At 36.8% G+C, this 23,373-nt stretch overlaps 1 protein-coding gene across 2 annotated transcripts in view; it reads right to left on the bottom strand.

Moving 5' to 3' along the window:
* The window catches only part of PLD5 (phospholipase D family member 5), a 426,787-nt gene that overhangs the window by 251,890 nt on the left and 151,524 nt on the right, over positions 1 to 23,373 (bottom strand). Inside the window, exon 2 of one of the 2 annotated variants that reach the window (XM_069064474.1) lies at positions 19,285 to 19,421. In XM_069064474.1, the coding sequence (XP_068920575.1) occupies positions 19,285 to 19,421 (137 nt within the window). Of the gene's footprint in view, positions 1 to 19,277; positions 19,422 to 23,373 lie in introns of those variants that run through there. The other variant, XM_069064475.1, reaches the window with a different exon arrangement.

The following is a 23,373-nucleotide window of genomic DNA, read 5'->3' as shown; positions in this document are numbered from 1 at the left end:
GTCTCCCATGTAGAAAAATCTGAAACAAAATAAAATTGAGCTGCTCTTCCTTGTGTTTGTTGTCAGCATTTACCAGCCCATCACCCCAAGCAAAGGTCTTATCCTTTAGATTTAGCACAATCCCTAGCATGGTGCATCAGTCATTCTATAAAGATTCATTAATCACTTGATATGAACCAGACATTGCTGGGGCTATAAACCAAGGCAAAAGATAGTTTCTGTCCTAGATGAGGTTGTAATCTAGTGTGGGAGACATTGTGCAAATATATACAAAAAAGTTATATGCAAGATAAATAGGAAATCACCATCAAAGGGAAGGCACTAGAATTAAAAGGGGTTGGGAAACACTCCTTGTATAAGGTGGGATTTTAATGGGACTTTAAGGAACTTAGTGAAGTCAGGAAACAGAGATAAGGAAGGAGAACATTCCAGGCATTAGAGACAGCCAGAGAAAGTGTCCAGAGGCCACAGACAGAGTGTCTTGTTCAGGGAAGAGTAAGGACATCATTGGATCAAAATGTATGGCAGGGCAGGGAGGAAAGAGAGCATAAAGTATAAGAAGACTGTAAAGGTGTAGGAAGACGCCTTGTAAAGGGTTTTGAATACCAAAGAGGATTTTATATTTTATATTTGATCATGGAGGTGATAGGGAGCCATTGGAGCTTTTTGAGTGGGGAGGGAATGACAAGATCAGACCTACATTTTAGGAAAATCACTGGTGGCTGAATGGAAGATGGATTGGAGAAGGGAGAGACTTGTGGCAGGCATCTGGGAGCTACTCTAACAGTCTACCTGTGAGAAGATATTAGTGTGCTGTCAGTATCAGAGAAGAGAAGTGGGCATATTTGAGAGATAATGGAAAGGTGAAATTGACAGGCTCTGGTAACAGACTCAGTATGGAGGGTGAGAGATAATGAGAGTTGAGGATGACACCTAGGTTGCAAGTCTGAGGTACTGGTAGGATGGTGTTGCCCTGGACAGTAGTAAGCAAAGTTAGAAGCAGGGAATGTTTAGAGAGAGATAATAGTTCACTTTTAGACATTCTAAATTTAGCATATCTACTGGACATTTAGTTCAAGATGTCTGAAAGACAGAGAAAGATAGTCAGTGGAGAGGTTAGGGTCTGATAAGTAGATTTGAGAATAACCAGCATAGAGTAGATAATTAAATCCATAAGAGCTAATGAGATTATCAAGTGAGAATAAAGACTTAATAAGTACCTGTTAAATGACTGATTATGTTTTCTTTGATTCCCCTTTCTCCCTCCTCCCGTATAGCTTAATTTTTTTTTAACCTTAGCTTCCCCTACTAGCCTTAGTTCATTCTGATCATTACAGGGTGAGGCCACACTCTTATGTTCATCTTTCTTACTTGGCCTTGCTTCCATTTCCTATATACTTTTTTTAGATCTATTTTGGTTGGGGAATTATCTTTAAGTCTCCATTGGTCTCTTCAACTATATCCCATTTTGCTTCTTTAATGGAATCCACAATTTCATTTTTGTAACATATCCTATCCTTCTTAAGAGGAATCACCAGAGGCATTTTACTCCATGGGATTTTACCTATTCTTCCTCTTTGAAATCTCTAGCAAATTTCTGGCTAACTAAAGTTCCCCATCATTACTCTATCATTGTCAAACTTGTGATCTATTTCCTCTGTCTTCATTTCATACCTTTACTTCATTCCTATAAACTTCTACATCATGCCCAAGAAATCTCTTGATCCTAGAGGATCACTTCAGTCCTGGAATTCAGGTCTTAGAAATACCCTCTGTCCCTGGGGTCCTTCCTCTGATTGCATGGCTCCTCCCCAAAACTCCGTTTAAGGAAGATGTGCAGGCCAGCCATTTTTTCATTTTTTGTCTGCCTGTACTTCTCCAGACTTTTCCATCATTTTCCTGTACTATGTACCTTCTCTCATCTCATTCCTTACCCTTTTCTCAGCTTCCTTTTATGTGTTGTCTTCCTAATTAGAATGTAATTTCCTTCTGAGCAGGGATTGTCTTTCTTTTTGCTTATATGTTTATACCCAGCACTTAGCATCAATGCTTGGCACATAGTAGGTGTAATAAATGCTACTTACTGATTAATCTATAATATTCTCCAATTACAAAATCACTTTTCTTTCTTCACCTTTTGTCTTTCAACCACTCTCCATCATACTTATGTCCCCCTCCGTTTCTGATCCTGAATTTTCTCACAGATTTATAATCATTTCCTCATCACCCTAACCCCACTCCCTACCTTTGACTATCCCTTTCTTTTGAATAAAGAAAGTGTGCCCATTTGGAGTGGTCCAGTCATGGATTTCATACCACCAATTTTCTGAGGTCCCTTCCACAACTAGATTTGTGATCCCATGTAAGTCTACTTCTCCTTCTGTGACACCATTTCCCTACTGTATGACTTTGTGATTTGCCACTTTATTTAAAAATAACCAAATTTTATTTCATTCTCAACTCAAAGATCCTCATAGGTTCAGACTTAAAAGGTCATGCTTAGATTGTTTAAGAAGTCACTCTGGACATCTATAAATTTCAATAAGGTCCAATAAATTATGACAAACTCAGCTATTTGTTGGCTTTTCTTAGAGTAAGAGTGAGAAGAAACTGGCAGGACAATGGAAAACACAGAATCAGAAGGCCTAGGTATAAATCCCAGATCTGCTACTTACTAGCTATATGACCAGATAAGCTATTTTAGCTTCCTTGGTAAAAATAAGGAAATAATTCTCACTTATCTAACAAATGAGATAATTTTAAAGTGTGCAGCACAGTGCCTGGAACATAATGGGTGTTTAATATATGCCTGTTCTCTTCCCTCCCCTTCCTCCCGCTCTCACTATATCAAGGGAGACATGATAAGATATTATGAGAAAAAAATCACTAAAGTGCTACATTAATGTTGCTATTATTATATCCTGGTTACAGATTTTTTGAAACTCTTAGGATTTAATTACTGCAAAAGAATCATTTAGGGTAATACGGAGTAACAGCACACTAAGGAAACACAGCCTTCTTGTGGATTTCTCTAGAGAATAACAAATAGCAAGACCAAGCATAAAAATCTGACTTTCACATAGGTTTTCCCAGCTTTCTGCTAGATTCTGCTGAGACAAAGACAAAATAATCCCTACCTTTGTGGTACTTAACACTTACTTGACTAAGGCACATAACACATATAAAGATAGGTACATAAAAGTAAAACAAAGTAATTTCAAGAGGACTGTACCAAAAATTCATGCAGTATGGGGGTGTGGCAGAGGCACAGATCAAGGATGACCTCAAGTAGAAGATGGTACCTGGGCAATTCTTTGAAGAAAGTTAAGAGTAACAAAGTAGGTAGAAGCAAGAAGGGAATTCATTCCAGAACTAGGAATACCACCTGTGTAAACAGATAGAGGTGGGAGACTAAACAGCAAATTGGCCTTACTGACTGAAAGTAAGGGTTGTAACTGACAGTTGGGAGTATCAGAAAAAGTGTCCTATGATAAGGGGTCATCCTGAGCTGTGCTCTGGAGAGAGCTAGAGATTCTACAAATTCAACAGCTCAACAAACGTTAAAGAGCTGTGTCAGACTATTATGTTACACATTGTGGACAATGCACGCTGGATGTAACACTCTGCCTGTCCTCATGGAATTTACAGTTTATGGAGAAAGCTAAAGTATAGACAATAAAAACAGACAATATTTTTGGTCAAAGGATACAAGACAGAGGACACGACTGAAAGAAGTGAACAACAACAAAAGTGTTTCCATTAGCTAGAGGTGTAAGAGAATTCTTAGACACAGGAACAATCTGTGCAAAGATATAGATGGGATCTGGCATGTAGTATATAGGAAAGAGAGAGCTTGGTTTGAAAATAAAGTATGTTTTGGGGGAGGGGTATGATGTGTGTGTGATCAATCTAGAAATATAGGTTGGACTTAAATTTTGAAGGACGTTAAATACCAAACATAAGAGTCTGCATTTTATCCTACAGACAATCAGGAGTCATTGAAGCCTCTTGAGCAGGGGAATGACATGGACCCATGCATTATCAATATCTATTTGGTTGCTATACAAGAATGGATTGGAGAAGAATCAGGGAGAGCCATTAGACAGTTACTGTAATAGTCTATGTGAGAGATGATTGAGGGCCTGAATTATTATGGTAGCTATCTAAGTGGAGAGAAAGGGGTGAAATCAGGAGTGGGGAACATGTGCCTCGAGGCAACATGTGGCCCTCTGGGTCCTCAAGTGGCTCTTTGACCGAATCCAAACTTCACAGAACAAATCCCCTTAATAAAAGGGTTTGCTCTGTAAAACTTAGACTCAGTCAAAAGGTTGCACATGAGGACCTTAAAGGCCACCTGTGGCCTTGAGGCCACAAGTTCCCTACCCCTGGCCATTAATAAGAGATGATAGCTGGCTAGGTGGCACAGTGAATAGAGCACTGGCCCTGGAGTCAGGAGGACCTCAGTGTAAATATGGCCTCAGATGACACTTAACACTTACTAGCCGTGTAACTTTGGGCAAGTCACTTAACCCCAACTGCCCCTCCAAAAATAAATAAATAAATATAAGAGATGCAAAATAGAATGGCATCAGATTTTGGAAGGTCAAGGAATATACTGGCTAGGAGTAATATAGCATTCTAAAACCAAGAATTCAAGTACAGCAGCAGTAAGGCTATAAAACCATCTTGCCTACATAGTCATATGAAATCCAAGAATGCTATTTCAGTAGGAAAAAGTGCTGCCCAAATTGGGTAGCAAGTATGATAGTTGCACTTTGATGGAGAATGGATTTTATGAGAAATACAAATTATTACTCTGTAATGCTCTTCAAAAGGAAAATATATCATAGAACAATCCTTATTAATATGTTTGCCGCTTAATTGGAATTAGAGGCTCTCCATTCCCTGCAGGATGGCTCAAAACTCTCAGTGGTCATTTGTGATAAATCAAATGTCTTCTTTTTTTTTTGCCTTTTTGGAGGGCAATTGGGGTCAAGTAACTTGCCCAAGGTTACACGGCTAGTTTTTGTGTCTTAAGTGTCTGAGGCTGGAATTGAACTCAGGTCCTCCCGACTCCAGGGCCAGCGCTTTACTCACTGCGCCACCTAGCTGCCCCCTCAAATGTCTTTTTGCTGGTGTGAAAGTATTCATTAAGTTTTGATGACCCCTTAAAATCTCAGAATGAAAGTCAATGACCCCATAGAACAATCTGAAAGTAATCTAGCCAGGTCAATACAAGCCTTCTACAGTAGCCCCAAGTAATAGAGGGTGAAAGAAAGACCAGAAGAAAAGAAAACACTCATTCATTTAGGAAGGGCAAAAATAGGCCAATTCAGTAAGGAATAATTGTTACATTTTCATTCACCAGATGGGATTGTCAACAATGAGAGAACACACAAGAATCATTAAAAGATCCACAATTATTCTATGATGATTACAAATATTCCATTCCCAAACTAGCTAACTCCCTAGCTTGATGGTCCCCATGACAGACAATACTTGTGTTATTGATTTGCTGTGTGACCTTGACTAAGGTCTTCTTAAGTTTGCCATCTGAAAAAAAAAAAGTTGATTTATGTTTTTGGCATCTGCTACCTCACACTTAAATCACCTTCCTGAAATTTTGCAATCACCCCAAATATATGTGTACGTGTGTATACACACACACACACACTGGGTGACACAGTACATAGTTGCAAAGAGAGAGAGAATTAGGCTGATTTGCTTTACTGCATATCTCTCTCCTGTTCTCCTGCTGGCTCAATTGAACATCTGGTGCTACCTCTATCCCTACCTTTGTTGTTTACAGACATAATAGAATCTATAAACTGTTAACCAGTTTTGTCACCCTTAAAATTGTATCTCTATGCCTAGAAATGTATGTTGTACACCATAGGTGTCAAACTTGTTCAGAATATAGCACACCCACAAAACTCCCAAGTCTTGCCAAACCAGATTAAAATATAATTGGGAAATATTTTGCAAAATAAATATAACAGAAGAAAAATAATGTTAATATGTAACTTTCTGAGTCCATATGTGGCCACCCACAAGGATCTTTATTAAGGTTTAGTGACCCCATTTCTATTTGAGTTTGACACCACTGATGTAGACAATCATTAAATAGAAAACCACTTACTCTAGCTGTGTTCCACAAAGACCCACCCTTCTACTGACAGTGGGCCTGAAAAGTATGGAGTTTTTATGTTCCTAGCAGGAATAGTTAAGTTTAGTATGTTTTAGATAAATTCATAGGAGACAGATGAAGTTTTATTATATTTGAATGGGCAGCTAGGTGGCACAACGGCTAATGTGCCAGACCTGGGATCAGGAAGACTCCTCTTCCCGAATTCTAATCTGTCCTTGGACACTTACTAGCTATGTGACCCTAGGCAAGTCACTGAACCCTGTTTGCCCCAGGTTCCTCATCTGTAAAATGAGTTGGAGAAGGAAATGGCAAACCATTCTAGCATCTTTGCCAAGAAAACCCCAAATGAAGTCACAAAGAGTCAGACACAATTGAAACAAATGAACAACAATTTCCATATCTACATCTTGACTGCACCAATCAGTCAAACACAGAGACAAGAAGGGCTCTAACAGGCAGCATGGTATAGTGGATAGAGTGAGACTTGAAGTCTAAAGATCTAGATTTGAACCACAGCTCTCACTTATTAGATGTATGACTGGAAATCGTTAATGCTTTCCTGACCAGTAAAGGGAAAGTTATTTTATTCTATGTACCTATCTCAGAGTTGTTATGATGATCAAATGAGATAAGATGTCAAGTGTTTTGTAATCACAAAGTGAAATCACAAATCTAGTGTTATATAATTAAAATGGAAAAATCATGACAATGCCATACACTGAAAATTAAACATGACTGAATTGGTCAATATTCCATATCTCTTTACATAGCAAATTGACTGGAAAAGCCATGACTCATTAAAAGATGTCAACATTTTTTTCCCTGAAGAGTATATATATACATGTAAGTGAAATATATGTGTACATATATTTATATTTCACAGATCATAGATTATTTCATTAAGAGCTGATCCTCCTTTTACAGAGGGGAAACTGATGATCAAAGTGGTTAAGCAATTTCCTAAGGTCCAACATTTAGCAAGGAATAGAGCTGGGTTTTGATTTGGGAATGTCCTCTGACAACAAATCACATACACTTTTCCCATACCACACATAGCCTTGGTGCTTTATGGTAATCAGAAGCTAAATAACACACTAGATGATGTTGTATTGAACTCCATTGAGATAGTATTGCAAAAGTACTTAGCACTGTAACTGGCACACAATAATAGGTCCTTTAATAAATGCATGTTCCATTCACCTTCCCCTTGCCCCTTCCTTTCAATAGAAAGTGTGACTCTTTTCCTTCTTTGTCTAGAATTGTGATCTTATTGATGAAGGGAACTTCTCCCTGGTGCTCACTTGCTTTTAACATGAGGTAATCACACTCAATCGAAATCCTCTACTAAAAAATTCTAAAGCAGAGTTTTTCAGAGCTGTGTTCTTGATACATCTATGCCTTTAGCAGATGTGATTTTGAGAACCAGATCATAGATTCTTCTGATACTTTTAGAAACCACCTGTGAAGAAAATTGACTAATTAAAAGAAAAGAAGGCTGAACTGTCCATCTGCATTATCTGTCTCAGTCTGTTTCTTTCTCTTCCCTGCTCTGCCCTCCATCCTCCTCATATCACTTACATTTTTTCTCATAAAATAATTGCAGTTACACTAAATTCTCCCACATTGAAAAAACCTTGTATTAAGACAAGTTTGAGATCAGAGCAGAAGCATGAAAAACTCAGCAGAAATTATGATTTCTTCTCTTTCACACCCAGACAGAGCAGATTCATGCAAAAGTCAGGGCTATCTATGACAAAAATAAGAGAACTTCTGCCCAGTCGCAAGTCCCTCATCATTCCCTGAGCTATTTTAGGACAGATTACATAGTCTAACTATAAAGTTTGCCTCATTCCTCTCCCTTTCTCCTGGCTCAGTGTTGAAATAGTATGCTATCATTAAATACCCTCTTATCTTGACACAGACAGAGAAATTTCAAACTCATTTTGAGATTTAGGTATACTTTTGACTGGTTCTAGTGTACTAAGTTCTTCCTAGAACCCTCATCCTACTAATTGTACAGATACAAGTACTTTGATTAGTTTTAATGTTCATATCTAGAACCTGTTAGTATTACATAAGTCTGAGTAAGATGTCCTGGTGCTATTCTGGATATGAAGACCCATGTCTTATTTCCATCTCATCAACCTTTGAACTTCATGAAGTTCTATACCCATATCTCTAGTAATGGGTCAACAGTGAACCCAACTATAATAATAAGAAACACTGAAAATAATACTATTAACTTACATTTGGAAAACACTTTATGGTTTATGTGATATTATCATATATTTGGACTCATGAGGCACTTATAACTGATTTAATGAGGTAGGCCAAGTTATTTTATCATTTCTGAAAACATGTTTTGACATATCTGTCATTGCAAAATCAATCAAATCAAGATAGTGAATTGTTTCAGTTAATATCTTTTTTTAATGAATTCTACCCAGAAGATGCAGAGTATTGCTAGGTAGTCAGTGCAGAAATTCAACTGTCCTACAATGATTTAAGTTTAGAAATCCAGTTCTCTTGTTAATCAGTATTCTGTTATTGTGTCAAAGAAATCTGTTACCATTGAAGGAGGCAGGTAGACCCCAGGGAGTTTCTTCTAGTATCTTTATACTGCCATGCTATCCTTCAAGTATGTCTGATCTATTATCCAAAGAACTCTGGTTTGATATCTCTGGTGTCACAGAGCAAATGGGGCTTTGCTCCAGGATACCAATGTCCATCATGCTTCCTCCCCAAAAGACCACACTTTCTACTCCTGCCTGCCACCACCCTGAAGTACTATCATTTGAGTCACTACATAGTATAGCCAACACCTACAGAATACATTCCTGTACCACCTCCAGGGTGGTATCAACATCATGGTATTTCTCTCCTGGATGGGCCCTTACCATTCCAACTTGGATGAAGGCAAAGACTCATAATCCTACCATATCCACCCTATCAATGTGTTATTTTAACCTCTGTAAAAAAATGTCTAGTTATAGTTTTAATAGGATTATCCTCATTTTACAGATGAAGATGAAATTTCTAGGTCATTTGATCAAAGTTATACAGTTAATAAGTGGTTGAACCATGCCTGAGACATGGTTGTGTTGTCTCCCAACTCTAAAATGATGCTACTATTTACTCTCTCATGGATTGTGCCTAGGTGACTAGTTAATTCTGTGCTCTATAATCATATTGATTTCCTTTAACTTGTATTTTTTATCTTGATTACTTTTCCAATAGTAAAAAAATCCATCTGCCAGTTTCCTAAAACAGCAGAATAATTCTGACAGAATTTACTACCCAGTGTAACAAGGTTTTATTGGACCTGTTGTACGAATTTAAAAAAAAAAAATCTTTTCATTATACCAGACTAATTCTATCAGTATTCAATTAAATGGCTTTGCATCAAGACAGGCAGAATTGCCAGATTGCTTAAAGGAGCTTCCTAACCAGTGTCATCTGTCACTGACTACCTAACAATACTCTGCATCTTCTGGGAGAATTCATTAAAAAAGATATGAACTGAAACAATTCACTATCTTGATGTGACTGATTTTGCAATCACAGATATGTCAAAACATGTTTTCAGAAATTATAATTTATGCCACTTGCTTATAACTGTGATTAATTAGTTTTAAGCTGTACTATTTTCTTCATCTAAGAGCTCATAAGGCAGTCTTCTTACCAAAATGCCCATGAAAATAAAATTTTACTGTTTCATGTGGCATCACTGAAATTGGCTGGTAAGAGGGCTATTTTTCATGATGCAATGGATTCTGTGTCACTAGTGATGAGGAAACAGACATGAAACACCATAAGTCGGTTTCCCAGCTGATGTGATTTTCTATTTTTTTTTTTATTTTTGGAGGGGGAGGGCAGGGCAATTGGAGTTAAGTTACTTGCCCAAGGTCACATGGCTAGTTTTTGTGTTAAGTGTCTGAGGCCGGATTTGAACTCGGGTCCTCCTGACTCCAGGGCCAGTGCTCTATTCACTGCGCCACCTAGCCACCCCGATGTGATTTTCTATACTGTATTATTTGCTATACAAAAAGAAATAAGAATTTCATATGAAAAAAATTTTTAAAAAGTGGGACCCTGACAAAATGCTTAATTTTAAAGAAGTTGGGAATAGAATCCTAATTTCAAGAATTTAGTTTCCATAAGATGATGCCATCTTTGTTTTTATTCTACCCCGAGTCTATTGAAGTCTCAGGACTATGGTAGCATAGAGTAGAGTTTATATTATAGAAAAAAAAAAGTTTTAGGGATCATTCTGGTTTTTTGCCTGGGGCTATTAGGGCACAGGATGTCCAGATAAGATTTACTTCTATCTTAGAAGTTTTAAGCTTTAGAGACCTCTCTTAAACGTCTATTCTAATGCCTTATTGTGATGTGGATGTAGCTCTATTTGTTAAAGGCTAGAATAAAGAAGTTTAAAATTTAGGAGGCCTTATTCGCCTCACAAGGCTTCCAGTATGGCCTCAGAGGTAGATGGTATGCCTTTTATAGAACCAGAGAATATCAGAATTAGAAGAGACCTCAGAGTGCATGTAGATCAACAACTATATACAACCAGAAATTCCTCCTGCCACACATCTGCCAACTATTCATCCAAACTCTACTTCAAAATCACAGATTATCAGGAAGCACTACTCACCAAGGCAGCTCATTCCAATATTGGACAGCTTTAATGACAGCAAGTTATTCCTTGCATTGATTCTAATTATGCTTCTTCTGTTACTCCACTCGTTGGACTAAATTCTACTCTCCAAAGCCAAGCGAATAAAGGATCCTTCATCCTCATAACAGTCCATTGAACATTTCAGTGTGACTATCACGATCTTCTTTAAGTCTCCTCTTCTCCAATCTAAAGCACCATCGTTCATTTAACCATGAGTCATATGTGCCTCCCTTCCCTCGCCAACCTGGCTGCCCTTCTTTAGTGTCCATTTTTTGTTGCTGTTAATGTATGTAGCGGCACTCAGGCCAAGACTGATAATAATGTTACACTACAGATGCAGTCTCACCAGGGCAGAATACAAGGGAATTAGCAGTTCTCTTTTTATGGTCATTATACCTCTCCTAAATGAAGTTTATGGTAAAATTTTTGCTTCCATGTTATGTTAAACATATATTGAACTTATAATCCTCAAATGCCTCCCTTTAAATTTTTTCACATGACCTTATGTCTAGTCACATCTTCCCTATCCCATACATATATGGTTGAATTTTTTTAAACCTCAGGGCAGTATTTCATATTCAGTTCTGTCCATTTTATTAGATTTTCACCCATTATTACAAGCCACCAAATATATTTTTGGATCTTGACTATATTCAATTGTATTATCTATCTCTCCTAGCTTTGTAACATCTGTAATGCTGGTAAATATGTTATCTCACTTATTCTTAAGTACTTGAAAAACACAACAACAACAGTACAGGACAATGGAGAGATCCCCAAGAGCAATATTTAGAAAACTACCTCCAGCGGCATCAGTCCATTGATGACACCCCTTAGGACTGTTCACTTAGCCTGATTTCAGTTCCGAATTCACCTAATGATGCTAAAATCCAGCCCACATTCCTCCACCCTCTTCAAAGAGAGAGATGAGAGATTTTTCTTCAACTACTCTTCTGCAATCTAGATGCTCTATGTCTATGTTATTTTTCTTATCTACCAATGCAATTAATCTGTCAAGAAAAAATATAAGGTCAGCCTGGCATGATCAGTTCTTCAAGAAGCTAGGCTAATTCTTAATGATAATTCTTTCCATGTGTTAAAAGATGATTTATAAGCATTCATCATGTATTCACTAATGCATAGTGAATACATTTTGCAAGGGATTAAAGGCAAATTAAAAATTTCTGGTTTAAAAAAATTCATTAAAAAAAATGATGGACAATGTTTGCCTGTATTCAGTCCTATAGCCTCTCTCCCATTTCCATCATTTAAAAAAAATCACTGACCAAAGCTTATAAATCACATCTGTATATTCTTTTGGTAACCGAGGATGAGGTTCATCAGGATCAAATGACTTTAACTTATGTAGGGCAGCTAGGTGTACTCAATTTTTTTCTCTTTCAACTTCCTGTTAACTATTTTCGTTCTATTTCTTTTCAGGTCTCAAGAACATTCTTCTTGGTTAAGAAAACAGAAGCAAAATAAAAGTTGAATCTCCATTTTCTCTTTCATCTTACCATCTGTTACTTCTTTGATCTCCTTCTTGCCCTCAACATCACTGAAAAATCCCTTTTTGTTTTCCTCAGCATTCATCATTAGCCTCAGCTTGTTCTGAGCTGTAGCTCTGCTTTCACCATTCTGACAATGATGCTGACATTCCCTTTAATTTGTCCTCAGCTGCCCTTGATTCTACCCTTTAAACAATGAATAAAAAAAATCCAAGGTTCACAAATTCCCTATGTCTCACCTTAGCCTTTCTTTCATTTTTTTTTCCTTAATGGAATCATATGTCTTCCAGAATTCATTCACCACTTTGGTTGTCTATATTACACCTCTAGACCAATCAAGGCCACTGAATCCAACATTCTTTCTCCAGATGAACTCAGAAATCTGCTCTCACCAAACTTAGAATGTACATTAGATTATGTTAAGTTTACCCTCTTTCCCCAACATGAACATGAAGATGAAGCGGCCATTTTCTCCAAAAATGTTAATTATTTTTGCTTTAACAAGTTCCTCCTTCTTTGAATTAGGTACAGCATAGCAGTTTCCATCACCAATTTTCCATGGCTTTTGAAGAATAAGTTCATCAACAAAGTAAATCAATTGAAGCTTATATGCATTACATATAGAGAGAAAGAGCTTAGCATTTCTAAAGATAGTTCTATCATGCCTCCATGGAAGACTGTGTGGCCTTGGACAGATCATTTCCTCAAGTCTCAGTTTCCTCATTAGTAAAAGGAAGATAATAACAGCTAGTTACCGTGAGGAACAAAAGAGATAGCGTATGTAAAGTGCATTGTAAACTTTAAGGCATTGTGCAAATGCCAGCTATCATTACCATTACTTGTTACTGTTATTATTCTATTTTATAAACTGTGCCTGGTTCTGCCCAAATAACCAGATAAGAAAAGTGAGACTCAGACATCAGTGACTTATTCATGAATATACACAGCCAGTATGAGTCAGCATTATATTACAGTCTATTGTGTCTCCCACTTGCAGTTTCCTAGCTATCCTTTAGAACACTAGTTAAAGTAATGCTTTAGGGAGTCCTTCAAATGCTTCCTCTTCCTTTTTTGGCTGCATTGATTCCACATAAGGCATCACCAGTTACATTAATTCCATAATTGTAGAAACATACCATGCCAGTCAGCTTGATTGAAGGTTTTGGTCAGAATAGTGTTCAACAGTTGTAAACAGTAGTAAGCTGAAGGCAATCTTTATGTGAATGATAGAATCACCAAATCTGAGATTTGGAAAAGAACATCTAGTTCTATACATAGAAGAAAAGGACTCATCTGGTATAATATCCCTGACAAATGGTTATACATCCTATGCTTGAAAACCTCCAAGAATGCAGTGCATCCTGTATTTAAATGGAACTGAATGTGACTTAAGTTTTTCCTAACATTGAGCTTAAATTTGCCCATTTGCAACTTCTATACCCTTCTTCCTGGTTCTGCCCTAATGAGGTAAATGGCATAAACCAAATTCCTCCTCCAAATATTTGAAGGCAGCTATCACATCCTTCAGATTCTTCTCTTCTATATACTAAAGATGTTGAGTTTCTTCAACTGACAGCCATATGAAATTGATGCAAGATCCTTCACCACTTTGGTTGTCTTCCTCTAAATATTCTACAATGAACATTCTAAGCTGTGTTACCAGTATTTGTTTGTTCATGGCTTAAGCTCAAGGTTGTGCTGTTTCACTATTATCTCCAGCCAGTTATGTCAGAGCAAAAATGTGAACCCAGATCTTCTGACTCTGAAGACAGCATTATATCTACCATGTCACACTGCCTCTCATTTTTGAAAAAAAAAAGTACCCAAATAACGTCACTAGAAAGAAACCTGCCATGAAGAAATGCCAACATAATTAATCATATATTTAGTTTCATTACGATTAAAACTGAATTATACAAATTAGTAATTATAGGCCATCAGGAAGCTTTCTGCTCTCTTAAGCTTCCTACTTTAAGCATTAAATGCTAAAGATGAAAATATTATCTATTAAAATTATTCTTGATGTTTTCACAATGAAAGTATAAACAGTCCTTTTTTTAAGGTAATGGGCTAGCTCAAGTATGTGTTGGCTCAGGAAATCAGTGCTTCACTCTATCCATAATGAGAGATTTAGGATATTAATTCAGGTAATTTTCTGTAAGAGTAGAATTTAGGGCTAGACAATCTATCCTTAAGTACATTTTGGGATCATTACTTTTCTTCACTGAGATTTAGGAATTATTTTTCCATCATTACCTTTTATTTTCCATGCCCATCTTATTATTATGCAGAGTTGATACACAAGAGCTAGGGAGATTTATGGCATGAAATTGCTCTATTTACATTTGGCAGTCCCTTCAGCAGATTTTAAAATTCTAGCTCATATAGTCACTATTGTTTGTTATTACTAAAACACATGCATCTCAGTGTCTCCCCATGAAATTTAAGTGAATTCTCCCAGAAATAAAATTTTACCAAAGGGAGGCAGTAAATAACTCTACATGATATATATGATCACATTAAATATGACTATTCAGTATGGTTAGCATACTTTTGTTTACATATGAAAAATTGTGTTACAGAAGGTACAGCAGAATTCATTAAGCATTTTTATACCTATGATATGCAGACAACTATGCTTGGTACAGTGGAAATAAAAATATGAATAAGATCTTATCCTATTCATCTTTGTCATACCTTACCTAGTGTTACTGAGGTGAATGCACATACTTGCCAGTGTTGGGATGAGTGATTAGGAGAAAAGTCTGAATAGAACAGAGTTTTCATCTATAGAAAGACAAGTCCCATAGAAATTCTATTTTGTGGGTGTCATTATGATGATTATATTGAGTCCCCAAATATTATAGGGTTAGAATATTCTGAATGTGATTCATAAGTATTCAAACTTGACTGACCTAGTAATCATGCAGGAAAAAAATGTATCTGTGCCCAGATTATGATATACAGTTTATTGGTAGACTAATTAATGAGTTTCTCTTCGATCATCCAGTGTGGGCAAAGGATAACATGGACAGAGAATTTCATTCTATCCATGAAATATGAAAAGAGCTAAAGTTTAGTACATATATCTTAGACAGGCAGCACAGATACACAAAGGAACTCGACCCAGAGTTAAGCAAGGAAAGAAGGGGAAAGCATTTTAAGTAAATACTTTTTTTAAAGGCTCAGCCAGCAATGGGAAACAATATTAGAATTTGGCCAAAGGGAAGTCCTTTCTTGAACTCTGTGAACCTTCAACAATCTGGAGGAAGGAGGTTTCCAGGGCACTGGAGAAATCCTCAAGGAAGGATTTGTAGAAAGACACAAACAAGAAACACATTTAGTGAGAAGGCACTGATGAGATGGAATTTTCAGTGAGGCAGGGAATGCCTACCTAATGAAATTATTGATCTGCTAACAGAATTAATTGTACATGTCTCACCCACTAGAATGTAAACTTCTTAAGGGCAGATACAATTTCTTTCTATCTCTTTTTATTTCTAGCACTGGGCCTTTCACAAAATAGGATATTTATCTTATAAAGGAATGATTAAATCATAAGGACTTTAAAATAAGGATTTCTTTTGGCCAATTACAAAGAGTTTTAAGAATTCAGAGCAAGGAGAGATTACTCCCCCTGGAAGGGATCAGGAAAGGTTCTATGGAGGACATAATCATTGAACTGAGACTTAAAACAAAAATGGTCTTCAAATAGTAAAAGATAGGAAAGAAGATATTCTAGGCAGAGAAAAGAAAAAGCAATAAACCATGATGATAATAACATGACCTACTTATCAGGATTATTATGAAATTCAAATGAAAGAAGAGTGGAAAGTGTTTATTCGACTGCATAGTGCTGTATTTACATATATTTCCTTCCTATATATTATTAAGGGGAAGTTGTATTTCAGCTAAGGTGACGAGGTAGAAGAAACATTTGCAGAAAAGCTGATCTCTGTTGAGAAGCTTGCTCATTCTAACTCAAGTTCTCTTCAGTCAAAGTGAATGTGGTTAGTAGCAGGGCAGACAAAGAAAGATTTCAGGTTGATGAGAAGAAGGGCTGAGAGGGTATTAGATAAGGATAAAAGTATGAACAATAATAGTGAGCATTTACATGCTGCTTTAGGTTTTGCAAAGCATACAAATATTATCTCATTTTATCCTTCAACAACTCTGGGAGGTAGCTGAAATTATTATTCTCATTTTATATATAAGGAAACTGAGGCAGATGCAGGTTAAGTGACTTTCACAAGGTCACAAACTTACTAAGTGTCTGAGGCAGGATTTAAATTCAGGATTTCCTGACTCTAGGGCCAGTATCTAATAGCTTTCCAGGATGAAAGGACAGAAACTTTTCAGCTGGAAAAATATAGTCATTAATTTGGTGACTTCTGTTTTCTGAAAAAAGTTACGTGCTTCCATGCAGCACTCTTGCATGTCAGTTTTTAGGTATGTTGTTCTCATCTTGAAATTCTTTCCCAAATTCAATATCCTGGAGGAAATACATTTATGGAACAGAAGTTATTCAACACAAAGGAGTAGAATTTAAAATGTATACCTATTCCTGACTTTGAAGCTCTCTCCTGTTTATTACACTGCTGCCTGGTTACTGCATTAAAATTTATCACCAGATTTTTAAATCTTATTTCAGCTCTTTTCAGAACATTCACTGTGCCAAAACTTTCAACACCCATAGAAAGCTACTTTACAACAAAATAAACAAGATTTTAAAAATACACCACCAGGTTGTTGCTTTTTTTAAAAAAAAAAAAGGGGGAAGCACAGAAAAGCACTGTCATTATAATTTTGTCTCTTTCATTGGCAAAAATACAATTTGAGTTCATAATCTTCTCTAATTTGTAATTATTATTGTGGTTCATGGCTCTAATTTGGTCTTGCAAAATTATGTCTATAAATAACCGAATTCTTACCCGATTCTTCTACTACTCGGCCATCCAACAAAGTGGGAAAGAGAAGATATGGAACAAAGCCACATTTTAGTCATTGCTGTTCCACTGAATGGGAATGAGCACATGGAATTGCTATGTAGTATGTATAAACTAAGAGAAGTAATCCCCACAATCTGGGCAGATACAGAGTAGCTGATTTGAAAACCAGTTGAGGTGGTATGGTACCATGTGGTAGAAGGTCCAAAGGATTCTGTCTTAGAGTCAGGAGAACTGGGCTCCAATCCAGACTCTGCTATTAGACAGCCTGACCTGTTAAATGAATTTATTCAGTCAACAAGCATTTATTAACCGCTTCCTGTATGCTAGGTAATGTGCTAAATGCCATAATTAGAGTTTTTAAAATTTATTTAGCTTTTTTTGTTGTTGTTGGTTTGTTTTGGTTTTTTTTTGAGCGGGGAAGGCAGGGCAACTGTGGTTAAGTGACTTGCCCAAGGTCACACAGCTAGTAAGTGTTAAGTGTCTGAGGCTGGATTTGAACTCAGGTCCCCCTGACTCCAGGGCTGGTGCTTTATTCACTGCATCACCTAGCCACCCCCATAATTAGAGTTTTGAGAAGAGGATGGAAGGTATAGAAAGTGAAGGTAAGAAACTTTTTAAAAGATGACATTTGAGAATAGCATTTGGATATCTAGACCACAGCATAAGGTGCAGGAATGAAAGGTTCTTGGTGAGAAATAGATGTGTGGAAAAGATGGTTCAAAGAGCATATATTCCTACAGACTAATATATTTAATCAAGAAAGTTTAGTAATGAAGAATGAGGGAAGAGGGAAGAAACTGCCCACAGATATCTCCTGAGCCAACTACCACAAAGATCAGGCAAAACACAGGAGGAAGACTATCAGTGAAAGTGAACAGTAATTCACCAGAGACAATATCTTAGAAAGAGGGCCCATAATAATGGGAAGGAATTTTTTTTATCCTGGAGGACAGAAAACTTAGAGAGAACATAAGTATGTGAAGGCCTGTCATATGAAAAAAAAAAAGAATGAGACTAATCCTGTTGTTATGTCTTAAAGGAACAGGAGTAATGAGTAGAAATTATGGAAAATTTTAGGTTCCATATAAGGAAAAACTTCCTAATAATTTGAACTTTCCAAAAGTTGGAAGGGATGCCTCGAAATGTAATGAGTTCTCTATCATTGGAAGTTTTCCAGTGGAAGCCCATTCATCATTTGTTAGGGTTTTAAAAAAGGGATTCCTGGTATTAATGTATGAGGCTAACTGTTCTCTGGACTTCTTTCAAAGTCTGAAATTGTATTCTTCTTATATTTTGCCCTTCTGTGCCTCTGTTTTTTCATTTGTTAAATGCAATTGTTAAACTAGATGACCATTTTCTTTGACTTCTCTTCCTGCTCTAACAGGGGAAAGAGAATGGAACAAGCATTTGTTACACTCCCATGCACCAGGCAGTATGCTAAGCACCTTATCTCATTAACAATCTATGAGATGAAAACTTAGACACAAATTGTAGGTATTTAGGCCCACGTTTCATTTTAAATGTTTTATTTGTGTTGATGTTGCCTTAGTTTTAGAGTAGAATCCCTTCAAATTCCTATCAAAGTGCCTTATATATAAGAAGCCTTTACTAATTATTTATTGAATAAAACCAAATTTCTGGTCTGGACCTAAGTCTGTTTAAACTTTCAGTGAACATGGATTGTTCTGTATATATTTGAGCATTCAACAAATGTGTATTAACAAGCTACTGTCAAGCCTAATTGGGCCAAAATAAGGTCAACAAGTACAAAGGATTATGGATCTGAAAGCTATTTCCAATTCATCATTTTTTTCTCTTTCTCCACTTTATATAAATTAAAATCTTATTTCTCCTCCTTGCACAAACATTTGTGGACTTACAATAAGCAAGTATAATCTGATCCAAGTCTGATAACTTGTCTTTTTGCCTCACAGATTTTTGTCCCTCCCCAACTCTCCTTTCCAGCCCCCCAAAAGAGAATTTTTGTTTGTTACCTCTTACCGACAGTTATTTTGACAATTCTTTTCTGAGAGTCCATCCTCATCCTCTCCTGCGATGTCCACAGCTGAAAAGATCAAGGCAACCAGGATGGCGAAGCAACATACCAGAGCAAAGATCACAATGCACTTTTGCTGGGACTGAAAAAGATTAAAAACAAAAAGAAGAGAAAACAAAGGAAGATGGATGTTACAGTTCTCTTTTAAGAAACTCAAGATCTGACAGCTTTTCAAAACTAGTGGGGAAAAAAAATCCTTTGGAATACATTACTTTTATTATTGCCAGAGCAAAATTGTTCTCTGGGTAAAAATGTATAAGACCTCTAAGCCTCGTCAACAGAGCCTCCAAGTTCATGCTCTATGTCAGATACTGTTAAATAATTCACATTACAGTACCAAGACTTTTGAATTCCTCCTTTATTTCTCTCTGATCAAAAGTGCCTCAGAAGGGATCACTGAAAAATCCATTACTTCTAATTAAAAATAGAACACAGGGCCGCTCAGTAATTGCAGTCTATTACACATTTACCACAACTCCATTCTACCTTCTGTTTACTGAACTTGATTTCCTCTCTCTTTGGCCCCACTCATCTCCAATCCCCTTGCCTCAATCCCTATAGAAATGACTTCTAGGAGAACTCCCTTGGATGCTGAAAAGTGCCCTGAATTTTGATCAGTCTCACTGGGTTTGAAGAGCAAGCAAAGAAACTGATTTAATATATATGTAGGCATCAAAGATATGTTTAAATATAAAATTTCATCTTAAAAACACAATTAAATGCCATTCACACACCTTATTACAGGGAACACAAGAATATAACTAGGGAGTCAGGTTGTCAAGAAGTTACTTCCTCCTCTGCATGTCCAATGCATTTCAGACTTTAAGGTCACTAATTCTAGAGGATAATGGGAAAATCTGACTACAGAAAACAGAGCCCTCCTTCGGTTCAGAGTAGAGCAAGGCTAAGAGTCAATTACACTATGTTCTCCAACTTACCCTGACATTTTTATAGAAATAAAATAGAGTTAAAATGAACATTAAAAACAGCCTTGAAGGAGCATTGCTAAAGCTCTCTCATAGAAGCACAAACAGAAGCTTAAGAGGCTTTTTTGATTGTTTGTACAAGGCAGATGGGGGTGGATGAGTTATAGGACCCATTTTCTAGGGTCTATCAAAAGTACAGTGACTATGAGCATGGCTTCAATTTTGAAAGATGTCTGGGGATCACAGAGACTAGAGCTATAAGGCTGGAGATCCGTTAGATGACCCTGGGACCAAATTACCACTGCATGGCTACCTTCTTTTTATACTATCTCCTACTCTCCTTCCTCTCCCACCCCTCCCACCAAACCTCCATTCTCATAACCACTTCACCTCATGCCAATCCCTTCCTCTTGTTACTTTCCTCCTACTTTACCTTTAACAAAGTAAGACCCCCCCCCCCCGCAATTACCCTGACACAAAAGGAAGGTATTATTATTACTGCTTTTCTTTTAAGAACACCATAGGGGTGGCCAGGTGTCGCAGTGAGTTAGAGCACCACCCTGGAGTCGGGAGACCCGGGATTGGTTCCGGCCCATATACTTAACACTCACACAAAATAATTGGCCATGTAACCTTGAGCAAGTTATTCAACCCCAATTGCTTTAAAAAAAAAAAAAGGAACACCATAGAATTAAAATTAAATACATATATGTATACATGAGTAATTATGTATATCCATATATACCATGTTTCCCCGATAATAAGACCTATCTCAAAAATAAGCCCTCCCCTTACTGTGTAAGATTCCTCTAAAATAAGCCCTCCCCTGAAAATAAGCCCTATTGAGATTGCTACTGTAGTGAAGGTGATCCCCTGTGCTACACGCTACATTACAGTACCCTCTGTATGCACTGTCCCCCCCCCCGTGAAACGCATGCCGCGCTCCGAGCCTAGTAGCTCATCTTTAGACACAAAAGACAATCATAAATAGGCCTAACTAATCTAAATGTAACTTACAAATCATGTGTTGATGTATGTACTTTTCCCTTTCTTAGTTCAAAATCATTTTAATGACAAAAATTCTCCCCTCCCCCCAATTCTTTTTCATTGGTATTTCCTTTTTAAAAGCAAAAACAAATAAAAATACTTTTTTTCCAACAGTTCCAGAATCTCAAAGAAAGTTGTGGCACAATTTACAGAGAGAGATCCTGGCCTTATAGTCCAGAATGAATCAGCAAGCCTTTATTAAGTGACAGGCAGTGAGGATATAAGTGCAAAGGATGAACCAATTCCAACTCACAAGGAATTTGTATTCTAATGGGGGAGACAAGAAGTATATATAAAAATATACAACACAAATATAGCTATAAATATGCAGTTAAAGTGAATAAATACAAATATATATGTATATATACATATATAAATATAAGGTAGGGTGGGTGGATGAGCTCTAGCAGTTAGGAAAATCAGGAAAGGTATAATTTAAAACATCATCCTTAAATCTGCATTTTAAAGGAAAAGAGATTCTATGAGGTAGATATAAGAAGGGGAAGTGCATTCCAGGAATGTGAGAATGTCAGGGCAAAGGCATGGATATAGGGTATGTATTATCCTGTGAGACAGAAATAAGGCACATTTGACTGTACTGAAAGAGCACAGGAAGGGATGTAAGGTACAGTGAAGCTGAAAAGAATAAAGGCAGGTTGTGAAGGGCTTTCAAGACTAAACAAAGGAGTTCATTATTGTTTTTTTCCCCTAGAGACAACTGTATGTCACTGGATTTGATTGAGGAGAGTCACGCTGTCAAATCTGCACTTAAGAAAATGACTTTGTCAGCATTATGCAGGATGGACTGAAGTAGTTAAGAGTTGAGACAAAGATACCAATTAGGAGACTGTGGCAATAATCTAGGTGAGAGGTTATGGGGTTTGACCTAGAAGTGGTAGAAAGGGCTATCTGCGTGAATAAAAGTAAGGGGTTAGATGTAGTAGATACTATATAAATAGATATGGAAACATTTGGCAATTGATTGGATATGTAGAGGTGATGGAGAGTGAGGAATTGAAAATAATGTCAAGGTTATAAGTCTGGGAGCCTGGAAGAATGGTGGTGTCTTCGGAAGAAACTGGGAGGTTTGGAAGAGGGGAAGGTTTGGGGGATGATCATGAACTTTGTTTTGAAAATCTTAACTTTGGGATGTCTCTGGGACATAGGGGTTAAAACAGCAAATGATGGTATGGGATTGAAATTTCATAATGCATATGTAGATGAATGTATGTGTTTCCCCAAAAACATACACGGACTGGATGATACATAAGATCTTTCAGCTCTCACATATTATTCTAAAACAGTGTCTAGACTTCAGACTCTCAAGATTTGTATAAGCTGTTTATGAAGAAGAGTTTCTTGCCATTTCATGTAGTTCAGTCTTAATTGAACTTAATTACATTTTAAAAAGTGTTCTATCCTAATGAGAGGTACTCAGTCCTAAGTGCTAAACAGCAATTTGATACCAGGAGTGTAACTTCCTTCTCCCCTCTATGTCCTCCTCCTAAGGATGAATATTTAGGGAAAAAAATTGGTCAGAACTTGCTGATTAAATTTATTTTCTTTCTTTAAAAAGTTCATGATTTTAAAAAAACTACTACTACTGAATCTGGACAATTTTGTATATTGAAGAAGGCACTTTAATTTTATAACACTCACAAAAGTAAATTCTATTCAAATGAGCAATTAATTTTAAAGATTATCTTAGCTTGCTTAGGAGAAGGAAATAAGACTATGCAGGTCATTGAAAAACTGATTAATTAGAACACTGCCTTGGGGAAAACGTCATTAGTAACACAAGGTCCTAACACTACTTTTCCTCAATCTCAATTATAATTCTACCTCACCAAAAAAGCTAAAAGACTGCTCAAATAAAGGCAATGCAATCTTATAACTCAGACAAAAGTATGAGGTTACTAAGGGATTCATTCATTTTCAAATCCTGAATAGCATTTCAGATCATTCAGAAACCAATTTAACCACCCATTCCAGTTTTCATTGGATCACTTTGAGGTGAAGGTTCTTTTTTTTTTTAACGGATTTTTAAAAAGATCTATAACT

The sequence above is a fragment of the Petaurus breviceps genome, unplaced genomic scaffold, assembly GCF_028583685.1.
Source record: "Petaurus breviceps papuanus isolate PSGF00001 unplaced genomic scaffold, PetGlider_PUasm1.0 90633, whole genome shotgun sequence".
In the NCBI taxonomy this organism is placed as follows: Eukaryota; Metazoa; Chordata; class Mammalia; order Diprotodontia; family Petauridae; genus Petaurus; species Petaurus breviceps.
Note: the sequence above shows the minus strand (reverse complement) of the source record. Positions and strands in the feature narration are given on the sequence as shown.